We start from the raw sequence: 24080 nt of genomic DNA on the forward strand, positions 1-24080 counted from the left end.
TTGCCAGCAAGTTGATTTCCCCTGTTGTTGCTTCTGCAGCTAATTTCTTCATTGATAGTAGAACCAGTGTTTCCAAAATTTCAGCCTACATAAGGGACCGGCACCTTTCCAGGAACTTTTCAGGTCCAGGAGCAAGATTGGCCATTCTGAGGCATCCTTCCTTGGAAACTGAATAATTACCAGTCCGTGGCCTCTAATAGTCATGGCTGTCCTGGGACTATTCTAAATGTGGAGACTCCCCGCCTAGGGGACAGAGTACTAGATACTCACAGGCTAAGGTGTGATTTGACTGTGACGTGGTAAATTGTGATTGTGTGAGTGTGTAAGTGTGTGTGTATGTGTGTGTGTGTGTGTTTGTGTGTCTGTTTTTAAAAACAATTCTATTAAAATCAAACCATGAATTCAATAAGTAGATTTGAAAGCATGTGTCATCTTAACTCAGTATAAAAACCAATTATATTCTATGAAAGAGACATATTCAAATAAGAAATATAAATCAACCAGAGAAAAATTAAAAATCTCCTTTTTTTGCAATTTGTTTCCATATTTCAAAAAGTATAAATTATTAACATTACTACCAATGGTACAATAAATAAGATTTTCTACCTCAATATCATTCAAAGATAAGAAGGTGGAGATATTGAGAGATATCTTGTGAAATAAACTTAACTGTTACTAAGTAAATTTAACAGTTTATTATTGTAGATGTTAAATTTGTTATACCCTTCTATGAAGATACATACATTTACTAATCTGAAAACATGTCATTTTTAACAGACTTTTATAGACCACACAATGCATTACAATTAAACATTTCTATAATATAGAGATATCTATTTATTAGTATAATCTTACGGTATAATATAGTATTAGGCAAGAATTGAAATAACAATGAAAGAACAGGGTTTGCTGATGTCAAAGTTGTCAAATTTGTGGATTTAATTTTTCACCACCTCTGAGTTTGAACTTCTACACAACTTTAAAATTCCAAATGTGAGACCTAAATGCTTGTGTGAAAGTGTAACATCCTCCTAGTTCAAGCACTGGTTGGTGTTATTTCAGTGCTTCATTCATTTACTGGGAGAGAAGGTAGTAATATACTCCATGGATATGTGGAGATATGTAATATGAGCACACTCCTTTGAAAAAAGTGTTGCTTTATCTAATAGGGAATGTTCATCAGAGTACATATGACTGCGGAGTGAAGTCTCAAATATCTACCTGGGTTAAGATTATCCATTTAATATGAAGAGAGAAATGCATTTTTATAATATTTATTTTAGTTGCCTTAAATGTGGAAGTGATAAATAGCTAATCTGTAGTCACAATTAGTATGCAACAACAAATGTCCATCCTTCCCCATTATAAAAAATGTGTCATTTCTATATGCTCCAATCCATCATTATATAAAATATCTTCTGTATATACAGTTATCTAAATACACTGTTTTCGCTTAGAAATATAATTCAAACTAGATGAGACATTACTGCAAAGATTTCATTTTACTTTAACAATTTACAAAGCTTTTTCTTACTGTTATTGCAGAAATAAAGATTTTATTATGAATAGAATATCAGATACATTTTCATAAAATATTTTGGAAGATAGATGATGAATTATTCTAATATAATATAAAAGTTCTTACATTTAAAAATTCTTTTGCCTGGTGTATTTTAAAAGTGAAATCATTTCTTACTATATACAAGCTATATTTTAGAAGCAGATGTACACATGTACCGTCAAAAGAAGAAAAATGACTTTTACTTATAACCAAATGGCAACATCTGATTTTACATCTTGGAACTCATTGTAGGTAAATGATCGTGATCGTCTCCTAAGATTTGTTGGTCTCGGAGGTCTTCCTTCTATCAAATGTAAGTAGATCTCGGATTTCAGAAAGCGTTTATAACTGTCATGTTCCATGAGTTGATACACTCTGCTTTGTGCTGCATCAAAACTGTGGGGAGTGGGCTGGGTGATGCTCTTAGCAATTAATTCTTTAGTATGAAAATCAAGGTTAACCTGCATAAACAGGAAAAAAGAAAAATTATACGATATCTACTACAACATCTTTGAGAACTATCTCACATTCTTAAAATGTTGTAGAGTATAAAGTGTGCTTGGACTCCTGAGTATTTCCTCTTAGGGCCTAGTGATTCAACATTGTATTCTAGGCTGGTGTTTCTCTGGCTCTTCTATTTTTTTGTTAGTAGTTATGCTTATTCTTATTCTGGATAATGCAACAGTAGCTATCATATAATCATTATATCAACTCATTCATTTTCACTGTGGGAAACTAATATCTCAGAAGTTAAAATGTTTAAGTTACAGAGAATGAGTTGCTTGGGCATCATTGTGATATCAATAAGACCTTTTTGTTCAGGTTTCTGATTTCTTTTTCATGTTATTTTTCTATAATCAAAACTGTGCTGGCATATGAATATGTAGTAATTTTTATTAATTTTATTTTTAATTTTTCCCCATTAATTTTTTATTATGTCCCAAATGATATATCTGGTACTGTAGACCACACTGGCCTTGAACTCAGAAATCCGCCTGCCTCTGCCTCCCAAATGCTGGGATTAAAGGCATGCACCACCACTGGTACTAATATTATATTTTGGGATATCTATGTGGTGACATAATCTATTAAATTTTTACATAACTAACCAACTATACTTTCTTAGAGCACCATATCCAAATAGAGAACACTTCATTATAGAATATGTAATTGTTTCAGTCTTAAAGATTTCATAGAAAGTCATACAAGGTTTAGTTGCCATCCTGCGGACCTATTGGACAGTGATGGAATCTTTGAGCATAGTACTCAAAGGTAACTGAAGTGCTACATTGAGTGGATACTGGGATTCCGATCCTTCTTCTTCTATCTCTATGTCCTCCCATTCCCTATTTTCCTGTCTCTCCTACCAGGCATAATAAAGTAACCAAGTTATTTTGCTATGCATCTCTCTGTTTACAAATAGATTTGCTGTAGTACATAAAGAAAAAGGACCAAATGTCCTCTGATATGTGAGACAAAACATCTTTTTGTTTTCAATTTGAATGAGCTAATTTCAGAAGGAAAAGCTAAAACAATAGTATTAATTTGTGGTTGACCAGCGAAATAGCATGTTTTCTACCCTAGAAAGGGAATACAAACTATTGGGTACAGAATAGAAACAACAAACCATTTAATATTTTATGATAGTCTAATATCTGCTAAACTCATACTCAATTTACCAAGTACACCACATGATCTACTTATTTAGTTTGTAATCAAAGGAAAGAACAATTAAAACATTCTTAAATTAGAGTTACATCATTTGTCTATTAATTTTCTTCTTTAGCCTATCCCATAGTGATGAAATAATATCTTTGGATAAACAAAACCTTGTATAGCTTTAAAATTATATTTGTTGTTTCAGGGACAAGTGTACCATGGTATAGTGTGAGGATCAGAGAATAATTTTGGGAAGTTGGTTCCTTTTTCCACCATGTTGAGACTAGGAGTTGAACTTAAGTTTTCAGGTCTAGAGATAAGCACTTTTAACAAACTAAGTCATGCAGCTGGCTCACTTATAAAGACTTATAAAACCTTATAAAGTATTACACAGTGTTTTTTTTTAATGTTTGTTTATTTTCTCTTTAATAGTTTCAGAGATCTTTAGATTTTAATAGGTAGTTGTGCCTGCTAAGATAGTTAATACAGATTAGAGAAAGAATCAAAATGCTGTGGCATTAATCACTTCCCATCTAACTCTGAGAGTGATGTTATACTTTTAACCCATAACCATATTACGCTGTATTCTGTTAATAGTGTTGATGGTAGAAACCTGCAATTAAACTGTTTTGCTTTAATGTAAAATCTTGAGCTCCCTGATGGAATGAATAAGGAATCCACTTTGTTCAAAGCAGACCCTATGAAGGTAGCAAGGAGTTCCATGTGTTTCCAATTGTCACAGTACCTCTTTGGGGGCATCATTCTGAATGAATTTCTCATATATTGCCTTTGCTTTTAGGATGATTCGTTGAGGTTCCTTGCATTTCTTGAAGTCTTCACACGCAACCCAAAATTCAATGTTTTCCTCACTGAATTCAGTTTTAAGAAATCTGGTAAAAGCATCCACTCCATCTACCAAAAATAAATAATATTGTTATTATGAAACAGTCTTGCTGGGAAGATGCCATACTTGATATTAAAAAGTATACAAATACTAACACCAAAGCTAAAATCTCCTTCTAATTCAACAAGGATCTATACATTTACACAGTATATATGGGCACTTTATATAAATTAACTTTTTGAGCAGAAGAAAGGAGGATATAACTTCTATAAAATAAGGCTAAATCACACTTCAATCTAAATCTTTAACACTAAGTGTAAAAAGGACCATACTGCATACCATAATTTACATCTCTTCTATTCATGTTTCTCTAAGAGCAGGAGGGATTATATTATAGACTTGTGAAACATTTCTTTTGTATTCCATTCTGCCCACTACAAAAAATCATGTCTCTTGTACTGGAGATCCTCAAATTCTCTTTCCATTGTTTCAACATTTCCTAGTTCTACATAGCCTTCTTTTCCTGTCTATCCACCAAAGAAACACTGCCAGTTCTAACTGTGCACAGCCCTAAATAATATGATCTAAAAAGGATGTTACCATCAAATCTATCCACTCAGGGGGTAAGAGAACATAGCTGAGAGGAAGTAAAAAGTGTTCAAGAGTAACAGAGGATGGAGTACACCAAGGAAGCAAGGCCCTCTAAACTAACATGGTTGTTGAACATAGGAGCTGACAGAGACGGAGGCAACATGCAAAGGGCCTATATGGCTATTCCTTAGATTCAGTCCAGAGCTAAAAGGAGACTAGGCACATGTCCCTATCCCTAACCCAGAATATATATCCAATTGACATCTACTTGCAAATGGATATTTAATTTCCCCAAGGAAGTCTTTCTGGGAATACAAGATTATTTGATGTATCTCCTCCCCATCCCCCGTCTCCACGTGGATGTCCCCATCCTCCAGATAGGAGGTTGGGGGAACCCTCCAGAATGCACCAGAGACCTGGGAGGTGAAAGACTCTCAGGACTCAAAGGGAGGGACTTTCGATGAAATGTCTGACAGTAGGGAGAGGGAACTTATAGAGCCCACCTCCAGCAGGAAGACAGGGCATCAAATAAGGGAGAGGAGGGCCATCACACAGTCACAACTCTGACCCATAATTGTTCCTGAAATAATTGACCATAATTGACCATAATTGTCTAAAAGAATTACAGGGATGGCAATGGAAAGGAGCCTGAGGGAAAGAAGGCCCAGCAACAGGCCCAAAGTATGATCCAGTTCAGGGTGAGGCCCCAAGGCCTGACACAATTACTGAGGATATAGAGTGCTCACAAAAAGGGACCTAGCATGACCATACTCCTGAAGACCCAACAAGCCGCTGAAAGTGTCAGATGCAGATATTTGCACCCAACCAATGGACAGAAACAGGTGAACACTGTTGCTGAACTAGGGAAGGCTGAAAGAAGCTGAGGAGAAGGGAGATCCTGTAGGACCAGCAGTCTCAATTAATCTGGATCCCTGAGATCTCTCAAACACTGGGCCACTAAACAGGCAGTATACACCAGCTGATAAGAGATCCCCAACACACATACAGTAGAGGACTGCCGGGTCTGTGTTCATTCAGAGATGATGCACCTAACCCTCAAAAGACTGGAGGCCCCAGTGAGTTTAGAGGTCAAATGGAGTAGGGAGTGGAAACATCCAAAAATTAAACCACTCTTAAGGGTAGGCTACATGCCCAGCAGAAGACAGACAACAGAAAACAAACTTAATGGCAAACTTGAAAGTCCCTTGTTTCATAGCATGTCACAGTCCCTTTTTCTTTTTAAATTGTATTATTTATTTTATTTATTTTATTTTTGTCTTTTACGTCTTTTGTGAATATATTATAGCTTCTTATTTGTATGGGTTTCATGAGTGTGTAAATGACTAAGTCTCTGCATCTGTATGTTTCTTATGTCTTTTCTTGAGCCATTTTACATCTATTTGTTTGCTTTTATATAATTTCTATGTGTTTGATTTTTATTTTATTCTATTTCATTAGAAAGCTTAGAAGCCTGTTTGTTCTTTAATAAAAGACAGAAAGGCTATGAAAGGAACAGGGCTGAGAGAAGTAGAGGGAGGAAAAACAACAATATTTAAGAACAAAAACTATTTTTAATGTCAGAGAAAAATTTACTTAACATTTTATGTAGTTATCTGTGACAAAAGAAAAGAAAACTATTACAGAATTGAAATTAGTAAGACAATTCGCTCTACATCATCACTGATAGTCCTTCATATCTTTCTGTCTCCATTCTGTTTTACCTTATCACCTTTTACTACATTTTCTTGGTCTCATTTTTAGTAAGACATATTGAATGAAGTGGAGTCAAGAGGATCACACATTTGAGGTCATAGATTTTAAAAGTCATATAACCCCTCTACATAGATGCTGTGGTTGCATAGCATAGGATACTTATAGGACTCCTAACTGTTAGGTACCTCTAACATAGCATAGCATAGGATACTTATAGGACTCCTAACTGTTAGGTACCTCTAACATTCTCGTCTTGTTTGGGGACCTTTTTACTCTACCAAGTTGCCTCATTCAGCCTTGATCTAAGGTTTTGTGCTGATTCTTACTGCATCTTTTTATACTGTATTTGGTTGATCACGCTGGGAAGTCAGGGGGCAATAAAGACAATTCTAAAATGAAGCTTATAGCTCTAATTATATAGATTTAAAAATATTAAAGAGATATTAAATAAATTAACAGATACTAAATTTACAGGAATTAAAACAAAATGAAAAGAAACAAAAGACAAGAACAAACCAATTACAAAAAGAATGCATAAAGAGAAATAACAAATGTTGAATCAAAAATTGCTTCAGTATAATTGAAACTACTAATAAAAAATAAAAAATCAACAAAACAAAGAGTTGTTTTTATAAGTTAAATAAAACTGAAAAACTCTTTGCCAAATTACTAAAAGAGAAAAGTGATCCATAAGAAGACATTACCATAGATAAGAAAATGTGGTGAATCATGTAAACATATTAACACACACATTTTAATAACCTGCAAAATGTAAAGCAATGGATAAACTTCTAAAGGTATGCTACATACCACATTTAAGTAAAAATAATGTAAATTATTTAAATACATCAATGGCCACTGGTGAGATAGAAGAAGCTATCAAATATTTCCAAACTAAAGAAAGCCTAGAACCAGATGGATTCAACCTAAAATTCTACAGATAACTAATACCAATATCACTTAAATTTTTCCACTAAATATAGGAGGAAGGAGTACTTTCAAATCTTTTTATGAATCAGATGCTATTTGGTTATAAAGAAACCATATAAAGAAGGAGCCATATTAACACAAATAAAGGCAGGACAATGGAAATCATATAAAGCCAGAGCCATATGACAACCAATAGAACACAGAGCATTATAGAACATAGATGTTAAAATTAATAAGTGGAAACCAATTTTAAGAACTCATCCAAGCAATCACACACCATGATCAAATTTTCTTCATCCAATGAGGCAGCTGATAAAGACTTTTATCAAAATCATAGATGACAAATTTGAAATTTGCCCTGCCTGAATCAGTATGCCTCCAATATGAAGAAGGCAACCATAAGAGTTAAACAAAAAAAAACAAAAACAAAAAAAACTTCAAGGAATCAATCTCATTCACAATAGCCTAAAAGCATGTTGGAATGAGCCCAACAAAGAAAACAAAAGGCCTATGAAATCAAAACTTCAATATTCCAAGCAAAGAAATTGAAGAAGAAGGAGATGTTTATGGATTGATATGATTTATTTTGTGAAAACAGCCACAATTCTCAGAACAATCTATAACTCAATGCAATTTCCATCAAAATCCCAATGCAATTCTTCAGAGGTTTTAAAATAAAAACAATCTTGAAATTAATATGGGAATCATAAAATGACTCTGGATAAGCAAAATACTCTGAGCAATAAAGGTACTGATGGATGCATCACCAGGCATGATTTAAATTATATCTGAGGGCCATACTAAGAAAAACAGCAGAATACTAGTTTTTACTATTTTTTTAAAAAGGCACATTGATCAGTTGAATAAAATTGAGGAGAAGTGTGAGTATGTGAGTCAATAATTACCTGAATTTTTAAAAAAATTCAGTTGTTGACATATATGCCTACATATACAAATATAACCTACCCTGCCCAGCCAGTATAATGTTACTTGTGTGTCTTCGATTTCAGCACTGACCACTTGATATTATATGACCACCAAGTGAATCTTCCTTGGGAAAGATTATTTCTCATATTCTCAATATTTCTTAATTGCTTATAGTTTTTTGTCTAAGGTTGGGGCACCATGAGATAATCTCCTTTTATGTTAGTATCTTTATTGGTGTCCGTGTTCAAATATGAGTTTGATAAAACCAAAGCTACATAGAATATAAAAAGGTAAAACATAAGTGTTTGGGGTTACAAAATAGTCAAATATGCCAGCCTATTTGAGAAATTAACCTTTATTAATCTGATGTTACTAAATATATGTTATGTTTCCCAATTTCACGCTTTAGGATAAAATGTTTTATTTTATCTTGACATCTTTCATGTGTATTGAAAAAAGATGAGCTTGTGATACCTTTATTTCTAAATCTGTTAAGTTGGACCTCATTTAATGATTTTCTAGTACGACCTAGACTCTTGTCATTCTAACACAGTAAAAACTTCACATTTAAGAGTATCCATGATTCTATACCAGTTTTGCTTTAAACAACTTTGAAGATTGTCCCAGAAGTGTACTATTTCTCCTAGCACATCATGAGGATCTACTTAAGCATGCTCCTAATTCTATAATGAAATCAAAATGTTGGTCGATTTACCTATTAAAAATACTCATTTGTATTTAAGACTACCTACTGAACAACTCATTTATTTAGTGAGAAACTACTTATTGTATACTATGTTACAAATATTCTAAGTAATAGAACTCAGTCATTTACTATGTAAAATATCATTACATAGAAATATGAGTAAATGATTATTAAGCTAAATGGAGGAGGAGAACTTGATTTTGCTAACATATGGCAGGGAAAACCTCAATATTAAGGTATGCAATAAAATTATGTCTCTATTGATGATACTACATTTGAATGGATTAAACAGCCACTGAGTACAAGTCAAAATGATGATGATAAAGGATGTGTGCAGGCAGAAATTAAGCACAAGAATGCTGAATAAAATATCATATTTGTCAGTTAAGAAGTCTTTAAAAGCAGGACTATTTTCATCTCAATTATTAAATGCTTAGTCATAAGAAATATATAAAATTTCACATATATTGTTAGTTATGATTGAAATCGGCAATGACAATACACAAAGCTTATACATATAAATTGTTCACTAAATCAATATGATTGACAGTTATAAAAACATATATCCAACACATTTCAAGTGCACAAGGAATATTATCCTGATACATTATAATTTGAAATGTCAGTGTTATAATTTTCAAAGGGCTTTTATTTTAGTACTGGTAATCTTAGCGATAGAGCTCTGTATAGTACATACAAACTAATGGGTTTGATCTCAAGTGAGACAAATATTTTGTTATCTAGAGATATATTACCTGACATAGATAAAGGAACTTTGAAGATGTGACTTGGCTGGGTGGTGGTGGCACATGCTTTTAATCCCAGCACTTGGGAGGCAGAGACATGTAGATTTCTGAGTTCGAGGCCAGCTTGGTCTGCAGAGTGAGTTCCAGGACAGCCAGGGCTATATTGTTAAGAATCTGAGGGGGGAAGATTGGCCAGGTAGATCCAAACTAATTACCAGTCCTTAAGCATGGAAGAGGAAAAAAAATGAACAAATTTACATCTCTTTTATCCCCCTTAAAACTGGAAGATGGCAGACAAGAACCAAGGAACTTGTGGAATCTCAAATGTGAGACTTTCTCCTGTTGTTAGGCAAGGAACAAAGACCTTAGTGAAAAACTATGGAGAATTTGTTAATGGCCCAAATGAGTGATGAAGAGATTCTCCCTTAGATCCTCTAGTAAGAATAATTGCCTAATAGCACTTTGATTTTGTTGACATGGCACTTATACTTGGTTTCTCAAATACAGAACTGTCAGAACGGATTTGGGCTTAACGCACCACTAATTTGGAAAATTGATATAGCAGCAACAGGAAGCAATTAAACCCCCAAATTCTGCTTTATGTATTTTCATTTATCAGTCCATCACACAGAATTCATCTGTACTTTCATGACATATTATGACACTAGATTAGGCTATAATCAATCTTTCTAATATATTGGAATTACAGAAAATCAGTTGTCATAAGAAGACACAGGAAGCAGCAACGTCACTCAGCACTAGAGCAATGGAAGGCAGGCCACACTGCCTGATGAAATGATAAAATGTAACCTGAATTTCTTCTACTGTACTACTGTACTTCCACTGAGATTTCACTGGGTAAGCAAGGTTCTGTTTTCTTTTCTTTTTTTTTATTTTTTATTTTTTATTTTTTATTTTTTTTTGTAGCAAAGGAAGCCTGAACACTACATCTTTGTAATTACATGTTAAAGAAATATGGAAGAAAGGAAAGGCTAGGCTAAAATACCTTGTGATAACACCTTGAGACTTCACCCTCCTTTTATATGAATATAGAAGACATATATAGTCCTTACATGTTTTGAGACTTTTAAGTTTAAAGCAACTCCCATTTACAAGCTGAGAGGTCAGTGTTTTCTGAGTGGGTCAGTAAACTAACCACAGAGAGCAGCCAATAGGGTCAAGTGAGTGACTTCTAGTTGCTCCCTTTACTTGGCTAGCTCAGTCAGTATACTGTTTTACAGGTTTATTTCTCACCCTGAGCAATGTGCTTTTCTCAAAAAAAAAATGGACAAGGACCAATATTTATGAAGAATGCATTATGTCCAAGTATGGGAAAATATGCAAGTTTCCATGGCAAAATTGATGCATATCTGGCCTTAATATTTTTAAGCCCTAGCAGCTGTCAAAATGAAGTAATGGAATTAGCTGTCAGGAAGTCCTGCTTTTCCTGCAGTTGGCTAGTTGGTTAGTTGTGGCTTGCAGGAGTGTTTGCATTCCTTCCCTTCCCTGAACGCTAGGGTTTGTGTCACTACTGTCGTGTAAGGATTTCTTCCCTTAATTAGCAGAAAGCAAAATGCAACCTTCTCTCAATATATCCAATGCCAGAGAAAAGCAAGGTGATAACTTTAAACATAGATTAAATAAACATTGGTCAGCTACTGGTTGGCACCAGAGAGAAAATTCTTCCTTTTGTATTTGTATGACTAAAACCACAGCCTTATGATCTAGTCTCTTGGTTGCATGTCTTTGTCTTTATTTGGTATTACCTTTCGCTGTTATGAGCTTGAAAGAAAATAAGAAGGCAAAACTTTATAACTTCTTAGTTAAAGCTGAATTTGGGATGTGGGGCATATCTCTGCCTACAAAAGGGAAATCACTATGAAATTACAACCCAGTAATCAAAGGGCTAGAACTGAGCTGTGGGCCTCTACCCCATCCTCTGGTAAGAATTACAACAAAACCAGTTCACTAGTGAGCCTACTAACTAGTGAATGAATGAGAAAACATCTTTATGGCCCAGTAATGAATGTTTGATAATATGGAAAGTAGTTGATTTTACCCCATACTTCCTTTGTCTTTCAAATTTCTAAAATGTTTGGATTTTTGTCCAAACAATCTCCAATTTTCTTAGACTTCATTATTAAAGTAGTCTGACATTTACATTTGTCTCTAATGAGTATTGCAGATCAGAGAGGGTCTTTGTATTTTCTCACAAAACTCTTATTTTCTATTGAAACCCAATGTTGTGATATATTTAATGGAATAGTTTTGATAAACTCAACTTCTACAGAAACTTTTCAAGTATGTATTAGAAAATAATTGGAATCAATCCCAAAAAGTTTATTTGAGAACATTTCCAGGTAATTTTATTTATAATATCTATAGAAAAGTCATATGGAAATGTGATTAAAAAGTGGGCATATTCTATTTATTTCACATTTCCTGTATGTTTCCTTATGTACTAAAAAGGTATTTTTTCTTGTCCTTACTCATTCTTCTCTTATCATTTAAATACAAATGGAAGCAAAGTTTGTAAAATTCAAGAACCTGTTATATTGCACTAATAAAACCTCCTATTCTAGTCTTGTGTAATTTGGAAATAAGAAAGCAAATGTTTGTCAATTTGTTTTTCAAGTAGTTACTTTACCTTCAGTAAATGGGTAATAATTTTTTTCCAATTACTTTTTTATTTGTCATGCAGTGAATTCGTAAAGCATAAATAACATCAGTTAATCATTAACTGTCTTTATTTCAGAACAGAGCAATTACTTTTCATATTAATAGTTTTAATTGCAACAACATCTTTAAAATGATCTCAAAAGGGAAGCATCCTTGGGTGATATATTTGAAATTGTTATTCAGTGGAAAAATCTTTGATCCATCTTGAGAGTCACATAGTATGAACTTGAGGTCTATGTTAGACACTCAAATGCAATAATATTAATTATAACAGAAGTTCTAAAGACTTTTAAGGATTTGATTACAAAGGATTTGTAAGGACTTAAAGCACTGTTGTTCCATTTGTTGTTATAGTTTATATATATATATATATATATATATATATATATATGTATTTACACATACACATACATATGTGTATATATACACATACATATGTATACATGTATGTGTATGTATGTATATATATATATATATACACACACACAAAATCATACAAGATTAAACCCTATATGTTTATAGATAAAGTGGATGTCAGACATCTGATTTCCTCTTTTAAGAAAGAGAGCATGGGCTGGAGAGATGGCTCAGCCGTTAAAGGCTAGGCTCACAACCAAAAAAAGAGAGCATGAGAGACTGAACTCAGGTTTATTTGATGTATTATTAAATGATTTTTACCAATAAGTGGCCATAAAGACAAAGATTAACAGTTGATAAATATATAGATCAGTAGACAGAACAGATATAAGCCTACCAAAGATAAAAAAAAAGATAACTTAAGGGTTACTTTGTTTTGTTTTTGAATAGCATAAGGAATCAGCTTGCATTTTCTTTAAGCAGAAGTTTTCTAGAAAAGAAAAGTAACCATTTTCATACATAGTCCTTCAGAAGAACACAAAGAAGGGAGTGTGGCACTGTTAGCTGCTGTTTTCTGTTACAATGCACAAAACTCTTGTCCTGGTGATTAGTCCTAAGCTGATAGAAATGTTCAAAATTAACTAAGAATATCAAAGAAAATGCTGCTTGGTGTGCTATGAGGGCTCATGACATGGTCACTCAATGACTTTTGGTGACATAATCTACAAGTGACAAATCTTAACTCAGGAGGAGTGAAATTTCAAACAACTAAATGCTTCCCTTAAGTTGTGTTTAAAAACTGTATGCAGGCAAAGTTGAAAACTTTGAACATCTTGTTCCTCTTACTCTGGATGGCTCTCTGAGGTTACACCACAAGGGGACTTCTCACTCAGATGCAGCCATGTCTCAGGGAACTTTCCACAAGTGGAAGTGGTGAGTATGTCTGCCAGAAGTGCTTGAGGGAACCTGGGACGAGAATTCACACTGGAAGAAGCAGGCTGCATGTGTCATACAAACATGAAATGCTTATAATTCTGTTTCTAAATTGAACCTCTTACATCTGTTGTAACATTTTTCAGATGCCAAGAAACCATATGAAGCAACAAGTCAAGAAACTCTGAAGCAGGAGGCCTAGGTATACTGTAATCAGAGTGAATCATTTCTCCTCTAACATTTGTGTTAATAGGTCTGAGCTGCCACAGAATGCATACTTTCCTTTGCAATAATGATTTAAGAGTGCCATCCATTTTAAATTAAAGATGAATTTTAAAAATTTCCATCCTTTAGATAAACTATAAAACTGCTGATCATGGTCATCTTGAACCAGAAATTTAACTTTGTGGGACACTAGAACCCCCTATATTACAGAAAACTGGTGGAACTAGAAGTTTAAAGAATGACTTGAAAAACTATAAGACATAATACTCATTTCCTTCCCCTAAAGTGAAGCATCAGTTTCCTTACTGCTGCTACTCATAATCTGAAACTAATATTTTACACACTTTCTTTAGTTCATATCTTTAAATCCAAGGACACAGTCTGTTTTTATCTTTCCATATTACAAAGTGTCTTCAGCAAAATATTTATGAGAGCCACATCCACAGGTATAAAAGCCTCCAATAAACTAATCAATCAAAAGAATTAAACATATTGTGAATATTTGCAGTGACCAGGAAAAGGCTGCATACTGAAATAAGCCGTGAAGAAGTATTTTATAGTTGACAGACTCTTCTTGCAGAAATTCCTCTGTCAGAGTTTGCACATAGTCACTTACATATTCTAGATATGGGACTATTAAATTCTGCAAAGTTTCTCATAAGGCTTTGCGTCCACTATGCAGACTCTAACTGTAGCCTGTTCCACCATCTTCTAATTAATACAGAGGAAGCCAGATGCTGTTGGCTTGTCCTTCTCTGCTTCACCTTCCCATCTTACAGTATGCATCCACAATCACTATCTCAACAAGATCATCAAATTTTCTTCCAACATGGTTCTATACTCAGGACATAATTTTTATTTGAAAGAATCTTTTAAGCAGTCAATTGTCGAGTTCCTACCTTCCTGTTCATCAGAGGTAGCTTTACAAAAAAAAAAAAAAATTCTCCCAAAGTTTGTCTTCAAATTAATTATTTGAGTGTTTTCTTCATTGTTATCTGAACTTTTTGCACTCTTTACTATATAAAATTATTGGCTTTTTCTAGATGTATGTGTAGTATAGATACATAATATTTAACTTGCATTATTTCATATACAATATTCATATTCATACTTATATGTATCACATCTATAAAAATTGTCAATGTAATTGAAACTAATGACAATGACTGTCAGTACACTGACAGAATTTTTTGATACCTGAAGACATTTTGATTTACTAAAATGCATTTGTAAATTACTAAAAATACATTTGTTTATATTATAGTTTTCTGGGATTCATTTTCAATGTCAGACAAATTTCTAATATACAATGTTACGGACTGGGGTTCTTTTATGGGGTCCCTTGTACCACAGGACGATGGGTTCTGGCCAGGTGTGCATGGGATTTGGCTAGTGTCAAACAGATTCAATACAAGTAGTGTAGGATCTGAGTGTATTTCTTAAAAATGACATGAGGCTTTTACAATCATTACAAAAGCAGAATGAAAAATCTGGCAGCTCAGCTGTCAGGGTACCTCTGAGGCCATCTAAAACACACTAGGTCTAAAACAGCAGCCATCTCCTCTGCACTGGTGCAGCACCCCCAGGCTCTGAGCATGCTCGGGCTGCTTGGGCTCAACCGGAGTCCCTGGGGACTGTGGGTGAGCCAGCCAGGAAGACAGAGGTTCAAATCTCAAATCCTCAATGCTGAATGCTGAATCTCAAATGCCCAATCTCTTGAATCTCAACTGGTGCTGCACCCCCCCCCCCAGGCCCAAGCGCTCTGGGCCAGGGGTGGGGGGGTGGGAGGGGGTGAAAGGGTGGGAGGGGGTAAGGGGGTGGGAGGAGGTGGGGGGGGGCTACGGACTGCATGAATCTAAGTCCTAGTCCACCTAAGTTCTAGTTCTAGTCAGAGTGCGAGCGAGTCCGAATGCTGAATGTAGACTGGTGAATGCTGTCTCTCTCTCTCTCTCTCTCTCTCTCTCTCTCTCTCTCTCTCTCTCTCTCTCTCTCTCTCTCTCTCTCTGTCACACACACACAGACACACACACTCACACTCGGCTCAAGGTCCTGCCCATCCTAGGTAAAACGCCCACTATATTAATCTTTTGGGCAAGTACAGACGTGTCTTTTGCTCTAATTCCTAGGAGTGGTTCAGCTGTGTGACTGAGAATGAGGGTTTTACTTGACCTTGCCCTGGGACAAGTCTTCCATTCTGTTAGCTTCAATGCCCTACCCACAATGCCTGAGGCAATTACTCTGGGTGGGTAAATTCCAAGCCAGGGTTTAGCTAAGATGTTGGAACCTTGGTGAAGATCAGAGAGCAATGTTAGATTTTGTCCAGCTGTAAACAAATCATATTTTGGTGGGGACCTAGCACACAAGTATGAGGACATATCTGGGCTACCTCTGAGTTAGGGGTGCCAAGTGACAATGCAGGGGCAGGAGACTGGCTTTTCTTGAAGTTTTCGCCTCAAACTATTGTCACACAAAGTGTGCGTGGCAATACAAAGGTTTAGAATAAATATATCTGCATATTGTCAAAGAAACAAATAAGGAACAAAAGTAATTGTTGGATTCTGTTACATTAAAATTTGCAATATAATATTGAGCTGATTTAAATAAAAAATTAGTTTAGAACACTTTTGCGTTTTTAGAAGATTTTGACGCTCACACATTGTGTTTTGCTCTCTACATTTTCTCCTACAAATAATTCTTTATATTAATATGATACATAATAAAATTAATTATTGTATATTAATTAAAATCCTTATTTTTAAAATTACACTATGAATAAGGAGTCATCAAAGTCGAACTGTAGAGTTGTCTTAACAGTTCAGGAAACTTGAAGCTCTTGCAGAGGACACAGGTTCATTTCCCAGCATTCCCATGGAGGCTTCCTGTCATCTTTAACTCCAGTCCCAAAGTATAGGAAGCTCTCCTCTTACACATGTGGTCTACATACTTGCACACAGGCAAAACACTCATATACAGAAATAATAAAATAAATAAATATAGAGAAATCTTTTAAAGATTCTTATCTTTTATACAGGGTGGAAACAGAAGAAAATCAAGGGAATTTTCTGTTTTAGTAAGTCTTAGCTGTCAATTTTTATTTACTCTCCCCACTTTTACTTAAAGAAATACTTCGTTTTAAATTCTCCAGATCAGTCAGGCAATGTAAAGTCTTAAGCCTAGAATGCCTGCCTGCTTGGATCTTCATTTTAATTTTGTCCAGCTAGTGAACTTTCATTTATCCTCTGAAACTACAGTCAAACCTGCCTATCCTGTGATTCTATTGGTAAAGCTAGTACTTCTAGTTAGTCTATGTTGGTTTTCAGGATAGCTCATTTTATGAAATACTATATTCAAATTGCCACTGTCCCTCGTTTGATACATAACGTAGTTTCCTGTTTGACTAAATTCAATGTATCAATACATTTGTACAGATAAAGCATGCTATACTTGAGCAATCAACCATTTAATTCAAGGGAAATTATATTAAAATTTGAAGAATCAAGGTCTTTCTTAAAATATATGTGTACATGTATTTTTCCCATCATGTCAAATTATGAGAATTTATCTAATTATAACATTGTAACCAAAAGTATTTTAGGTAATTATTTGAAGGTTCATAGTGTTACAATTATCATTGCAATAGAAAATAATTTAATAAGCAAAGTAATATTAGTAGCATAAATTGTGAAATTTATTATAGTTACTTAGTAATTTGGCCATAAGAGGTGATTTTAATATTCAGGTATGTGAATGGTGACTTTTTAAAATTCATACTACTTTTTTTTGAACTTAACTTGTGGGTACTTTGCACCTTCTTAATATTTCTACCACTAGGGAAAAAAATCCAACAGTGTCAGATTTAATTTAACACATTTGGTTTTCAGTACTTGTAAATGGGAATTATAGACTGAATTACAGAATTACAGAATGAGGACTAATTCTTGTCCTAAGCATTTCTATACTTTAGATGATAAGAGTATGATGAAATTGTTTAAATAACAATTTGTGATTTAGAGTAATAAACCCAGTTTAAACATCACTTTTCACTGAACTCCGAACCCTCTTTGTTGTTTAATTTACAACCTCTGGAAAGAGAAAAAGATTGGTTTAATTTTATAATTATCATAATTTATTTTAGAAGTCATTTGTATTTATAAAATTGGCACTATTTATTGTTTTATAATTCATTATGCCACTTAATACTTTTTGAATCTGTTGTTTTGAGAAATTAAAAATTATAAGTTTACAGTTATGGTAGCTAAAAACCAATGTAATTATGGAGCATACTTGAGAGTATACAGCCATATACAGAACATCTCATGCTTCAGAGGAGCATCTGCAGAATTTTCTAGAAACAAGTTTAGTTTTACTGTAAACGCTTAACATTTTTCACTGCATGTTCCTGGGAGGCCCCACAGATGGAACTGTATGTGGTTACTTATAACAGTCATTATTCAATTATAAAGAAATAATTTCATTCTTGAAAATGATTTTATTAATTGAGACTAAATTGTAGTTTGTACAAAATGTTCACAGAAAGGAAATTTTAAAAAGTAAAGATTTCATAAGTTGGAATTATGAAGAAAATTTTATATGCCTCAAATAAAATATTCACAACAAACACACATACACAATGTTTAATGTATAAAATTAACATAAGTATCCATCAACAAATGAATGGGTAAGAAAATGTGATATGCACTTATAATGAAATATCCTTGAAAGTAGGATGAAGTACTCTAATCTACAGCAATACAGGTTAAATGGATAGATGTTGAATAATTCTGGTATAAAGACAGAAGGTTCATGTGGAATATAAACAACTTTATCACATAGAAGTAGAAGATAGAGTTGTGTTAATTCCACCCTAATGGAAATTGAGAGTGGAATATACAAAATAATGGCGATACAAAACATTAGAGGTTAGTGATTGAGTATAAATTTAGTTAGACTTGTAAGTTCTATATATATATATATAAAACAGGGTGGTGATAATATAATGTAATATATTAATAATATATATTAATATAATTAATATATATTAGAAGAAATGTTTTTAATAGTTTGATTAGGGCATTATGTGACCCAGACTGACTGTCAAACTACTATGCAAACAATGCTAATCTTAAATCTGATCCTCCTATTTTCAATTCCACGGTACTTAGGATTATAGGGGGTATGACATTGTGTCTGGCAAAGAAGAAAGCATTTTAAATGTTCTCAATAAAGAAGGAAAATGTTTGGCATCATGCTTGTACTAGAAAGTTAGGAAATACAAAGGAAATTACTTCTTCTTGCTGGAGAAAAATGCAGAATTTCTGATATTCTATTTTAAGTTCCCCTGATCATGAGAAATATTTCTACTAACATACACTCAGGGATGGTAAGCCCATGGGTCTTGCCATGGTTATATATCAATTGGTTGCCTGGCGTGTTCTTAGAGTAGTCTGGGGAAAGGCAATGAAGGTATGGTATTTCAAAGAGTAGGTAAGGTAAGGCATAGCATTAATGATCAGCCAAAAAAAGCTGTGACTGAGGGCTCTAGTGTGTCTATCTGGTCATCATTAAGTTTTACTTTCACAGCTGAAAAGTTAAGTAAAAAAATGTAAATAAATAAACTGTGTTTTGCTACTAAAAAGTAAGTACAAATTGTTGACTTTGAAAGTTAAAGTAAATAATGAACTGAGTTCATCAAAAACAAAAGGTTTATCCTCTTGGTACTTGAAATACACCAACAAGAAAGCACAAAGCCTGGCTGCTAGTCCCTGACCCACATTTACTTGTTGAAAGAGCAAGCCAGTTCTGATTCTGCTTTCCCCTAACTCACAGTGCTCTACATTCATACATACCTGATTAAATTTCTCTATAAGAATCTGCTTTAGAAATAGCTAGACATGTATGCATATAACAAAATCTAGTGACAATGTTAGAGCATGAACTTGAAAAGGAGGAATGAAGGCTCCCTCCATACATGGGAGTGTTTGTAGGAAGATAGTTGAAGGAGGAAATATATAATTTTATTATAATATCAATAAATGAAAGAAATAATTTTCAAAGTTGATCTTTCTTAGAACCAGTCATAAGAATTCATGGGAATTGTCATCACAGCTTTCTTTGTGAGGGTTCCCTAAAATGTCTACCAAATAACTAATTTTTTTGATCATTCAGAATGAAATAATGTGGACAATATATTGAATACGCATTCAATAAAACTAATTCTCTTTAAATTTCAGGAAATTCACACTACAAATTTTGAATTTAAATGCTATAGTTGCTACCTAGAACATTAAGATACAATAATTCACCAATAATAAGTAGTTCTGAGCAAGTAAGAAAATTAAAAACACATTTTCTTTTATCTGTCTATGCTTTTCCTTAATTATCCCTGTTGACTAGAATTCAGTTTACTGCCAATCACTTAGTAATCTGTACAAATCTGATGACGATTCACTTTTTACCAATGCAAGTATCTGTGCTTCTTTTATCAAGGAATCAGGGTTTGAAGACAGTCCCACTAACCTCTATGAGAAAGCAGTTTGTCAAACGATTCAGCCCATTTCACTGCTTCTTCAGGGGAGACTCTGTGCAGAAAAGAAAATGTTTGATGATAGATGGTCAAATGTTCGTGTCTGTTCAGGCTACTATGACTCTGAAGTCAGTGCTCCCCACTTAACTAAGTGCTCCCAAGTCAAACAGTGGAATCTTCATCAGGACTTAACTTCATTAAGTTTTCCTTTGGATTCTCCCCATTGAACAATGAAATATTTTAGGGTTTATCAAAGTGTCAACATTGTTTGAGTTTTTAAGAAAAGTAATCATGTATTAATCTAAAAGTACAAGAAATAAGAGAAAGAGAGAAACCAGGTTGAGGAGAGAAGGAGAGAGAGAGAGAGAGAAAGAGAGAGAGAGAGAGAGAGAGAGAGAGAGAGAGAGAGAGAGAGAGAGAATATATATATTTAAAAATCATCAACAAATAAGAAACCATAAACAGTGTCTTTCAAAGCCCTTTAAAAAAATAGAAACTTCCTTGAATTTGTAACCACAATGTACTGTTTTTTCCTTTTTTTTCTTCTTTTTTAACGCATAAAGTTAGTCTTAAAGGGGCAAGAAAAGTTATTTTTTGATATAATAAAGAGTGAAATATTTTTAAATCTTTAACTAAACATATTAAAATTTTGAGTAGTTGTAAGCTAATATATAAGGCTACTTTTTTAAAGTAAATGCTAAAACAAGTTACAAAAATTTCTTTATTTGTGAATTCCATTCTGTCATCCATACGTTATTAGAAAAAAATAAACTTTTGAGGAAAGCAATACATAACCTCTTTTCACGGCCAATTTACCTTACTTAAAAAATTAGCATTTCATCAATTTATTGGCTCTAAAGTATATCATTTAAAATGGACAGATCTACTAATTATAAGAGAACAATTTTCAAACTTCTTGTAATTTGACTTGAGTTATGAATGTGGTTGAATTGTAGTGCTACTCTAAGTTTTGGGAAATAAAATACTGAACTATATCCATTGTTACTATGTGTTTTCCAGTAGCATTCAGATTCTTATTTCTTTTTCCCCTAATCATCAGTTACAGAGTACTAAAGCAACCCTCCCAAGGAATCGACGTTCATTCCCCACCTTGTTTCTTTGGCCAAGAGGGCAGACCTACTGGTGTGAGTCTCTCCATGGAAGTCAGGCCTCTGGAGAAGGAGACTTAGTCTATTCCTTTTCTCTTTAGCTCTGGAAAAGCAATAATATGTTTAGGACAATTATGAGGTCCCAGAGCCTTATTTAACCTGCCAAAGAAATTCGAAATTCATAAATACCCACACACCCCTCAGAAATACCTTTCCTTTACTTAAGGACTTAGTTAAACAGTAACTAGAGAAATTAGTATAGAGTGCACCACAGCCGATCCTTTTTACTTCAACAACAGATAAGTATTTGAGATTCTATTTCTTTAATTATTACTTTAATTCTTAGGTGTGGTTAAAATTTTTAACATTTTTTTTTAAAAATGAAACCACATTAGAATAACATCTATTTCCAATAATTTTTTAAAAATAAAAAAGCATCCCCTGTCATTTGCAGCACTCCAATCAATATATTTTCAACAAAGTATTTAAAAAGTAAGAGCTCACAGATAATCATCTATCATGCTACTTAAATACAAGCTTGACACCGACATCTCTAATTTTACCTGATTTTGGCCTCAAGGCTTGTTTCTTCTTTTCCTGACCCATGCATTAGTTTGAAAAAAGTTTTCTCTTTTGATTCACACATATTTAATTGAGAGAAGAAAACCAGTGACATTTCCATATTCTGTCCCAGTGACGAAAAGATGTCGGGTTTCCTTAGTCCTTCTCTTTCCCAGGGATGAATACTATTTCATAGAAAAACATGCTGAATAAAGCGCTTTCCTGAATCTTTCCACAGAGCTTAGAAAAAGAGAAAAGAGCAGGAAAGAGAGGGAAGAGCTGTGTTTCTGCCTCTGCAAGTCTGGAAATGAGGAACTCAAGATTGGTCATGTACTGAATTGTTGAAGGAAATGATACCACACATTTGCAAAACCGCTTCTGGCCTTCCAGATAAAAGCTGGTATTAGCACAGTGTAACTTCCCTTTCAAGCTTGCAGAGATAGAAGCTTCAGTAACATGAATGGTGCTGTCATCTACCAGAGGACATAAAATGTCTTGTGGCAAGGCATTAGCAAACATTAGCAGCTCAGTTTTGCTCTCTTTAAACTATAATTTCATTTAGTTTTAGTAAATTGACTTCAATTACATTTGTTCACATACTGCACTGTAGTGTGGATTAATTACATTTGCCTAATATAAACATAAGACAAGAGGCCATTTATGAATAAAAGGTAGAATGGAACTCACATGATTTAATTATCAGTCCATAAAGTGATCTAAAACAAATTGGAATTTTTTGGATAAGTACATGAAATGAAATGAGAAAAGTAATATGGCAAAATTTACACTGTATTCTCCTAAAAGTAATATGGCAAAATTTACACTTTATTCTCCTCTTTGCAGTATAAAGTATTTATATTCTTGGAATTTGGCACCTCGATTTTTATTGTTAAAAATGTTCTTCTTAATGAAATGTTTCAAATACTAATGACACTTTGTGTGTTTTTTTAATATCATTATTCTAAAAGAATATTGACAACCCTAACTGGTTTAAAAATTGACAATTATAATTGAGTTTGAATTTATTTTTCACTTTTTCATGAACTTAAAGGTCTGAGAAATATTTATCTATTTGAGGACTCATGTTTTTAGAAAAAGAAATCATGACTTAAAGCCCTAGAGAGGTGAGTGAAAGACAGGAGCTATCCATGTTTGATCAACAGTATGTATATAATTTTTCTAACAGCATTTAATTTGTTTTAACACACACACATATGTATGTATATAAAATCAAATGATGCAAGTGCAAAAGAAAATGTGTTTTCATTTGAATCATGGATTTAACAATATATGTAATACAGACACTAGCTTCAAGTTCAGCATATTTATTACTTGATGCTGCAGAACATTTTGTGTATATTTAGAAATGAAACTTCAACATCTATGACTTTTTAATTCAAATACATTTTAAAAATATTTACTTATTCACTTTGCAACCTCATGCAAGTCCTCCCCCATTCTACCTTCCCCTTCTCTTTTGAGGGATTGCTCCTGCTCCAGATGTTGGGGCAGGAGAGTACATGAAGATAGAGCTGCTCATCTGCTGCATATCTGTAGGGGGCCTTGGTCCAGCCCATGCTTGCTCTTTGGTTGGTGATTCAGTCTCTGGAAGCCTCCAAGGGTCCAGGATAGTTGACTCTGTTAGTATTCCTGTGAAGTCCCTGACCTCTTTTGGTCCCTCAGTCCTCTCAACTCTTCTAAAAGACTCCCTGAGCTCCATCTAATGTTTTGGTGTGAGCTCTGCATCTCTTTCCATTGGCTGCTGGGTGGAGCAAGGATGGGAGATATGCTAGATTCTTCTCTGCAAAAAATAACAATGTATCATTAATAGTGTCAAGGATTGGTTCTTGCCTATGGGGTGAGTCTCCATGTGGGCCAGTCATTGGTTGGCCATTCCAACAGTCTCTGCTTGATCTTTGAGCCTGCACATGTTGATCACGTTTTGGGTTGAAGATTTTGGAGTGGGTTGATGTTGTTATTCCTCCTCTGGGATACCTGCCTGTCTACAAGAAGTTG

General features: G+C 34.0%; 1 protein-coding gene across 1 annotated transcript; it reads right to left on the reverse strand.

Annotated features, from left to right (window-relative positions):
- Positions 1–676: 676 nt before the first annotated feature.
- Rgs18 (regulator of G protein signaling 18) lies at positions 677–22381 on the reverse strand. The gene is made up of 5 exons (XM_031384414.1): positions 22067–22381; positions 21505–21606; positions 20388–20449; positions 3966–4132; positions 677–2022 (listed from the first exon to the last, which is right to left on the reverse strand). The coding sequence occupies exons 1-5, from the start codon at positions 22183–22185 to the stop codon at positions 1765–1767; spliced, it is 708 nt and encodes a 235-aa protein (XP_031240274.1). The 5' UTR covers positions 22186–22381; the 3' UTR covers positions 677–1764.
- Between the last annotated feature and the right edge of the window lie 1699 nt (positions 22382–24080).

The sequence above is a fragment of the Mastomys coucha genome, unplaced genomic scaffold (genome assembly GCF_008632895.1).
Source record: "Mastomys coucha isolate ucsf_1 unplaced genomic scaffold, UCSF_Mcou_1 pScaffold1, whole genome shotgun sequence".
Taxonomy (NCBI): domain Eukaryota; kingdom Metazoa; phylum Chordata; class Mammalia; order Rodentia; family Muridae; genus Mastomys; species Mastomys coucha.

Coding starts and splice junctions, on each gene's coding strand:
- Rgs18 (XM_031384414.1), bottom strand. CDS start 22,185: ATGGAAATGTCACTGGTTTTCTTCTCTCAATTAAATATGTGTGAATCA. Junction 20,450..21,504: donor CTCTTGGCCAAAGAAACAAG/GTGGGGAATGAA, acceptor TTTTCTGCACAG/AGTCTCCCCTGAAGAAGCAG. Junction 4,133..20,387: donor CAAACTGCTTTCTCATAGAG/GTTAGTGGGACT, acceptor TATTTTTGGTAG/ATGGAGTGGATGCTTTTACC.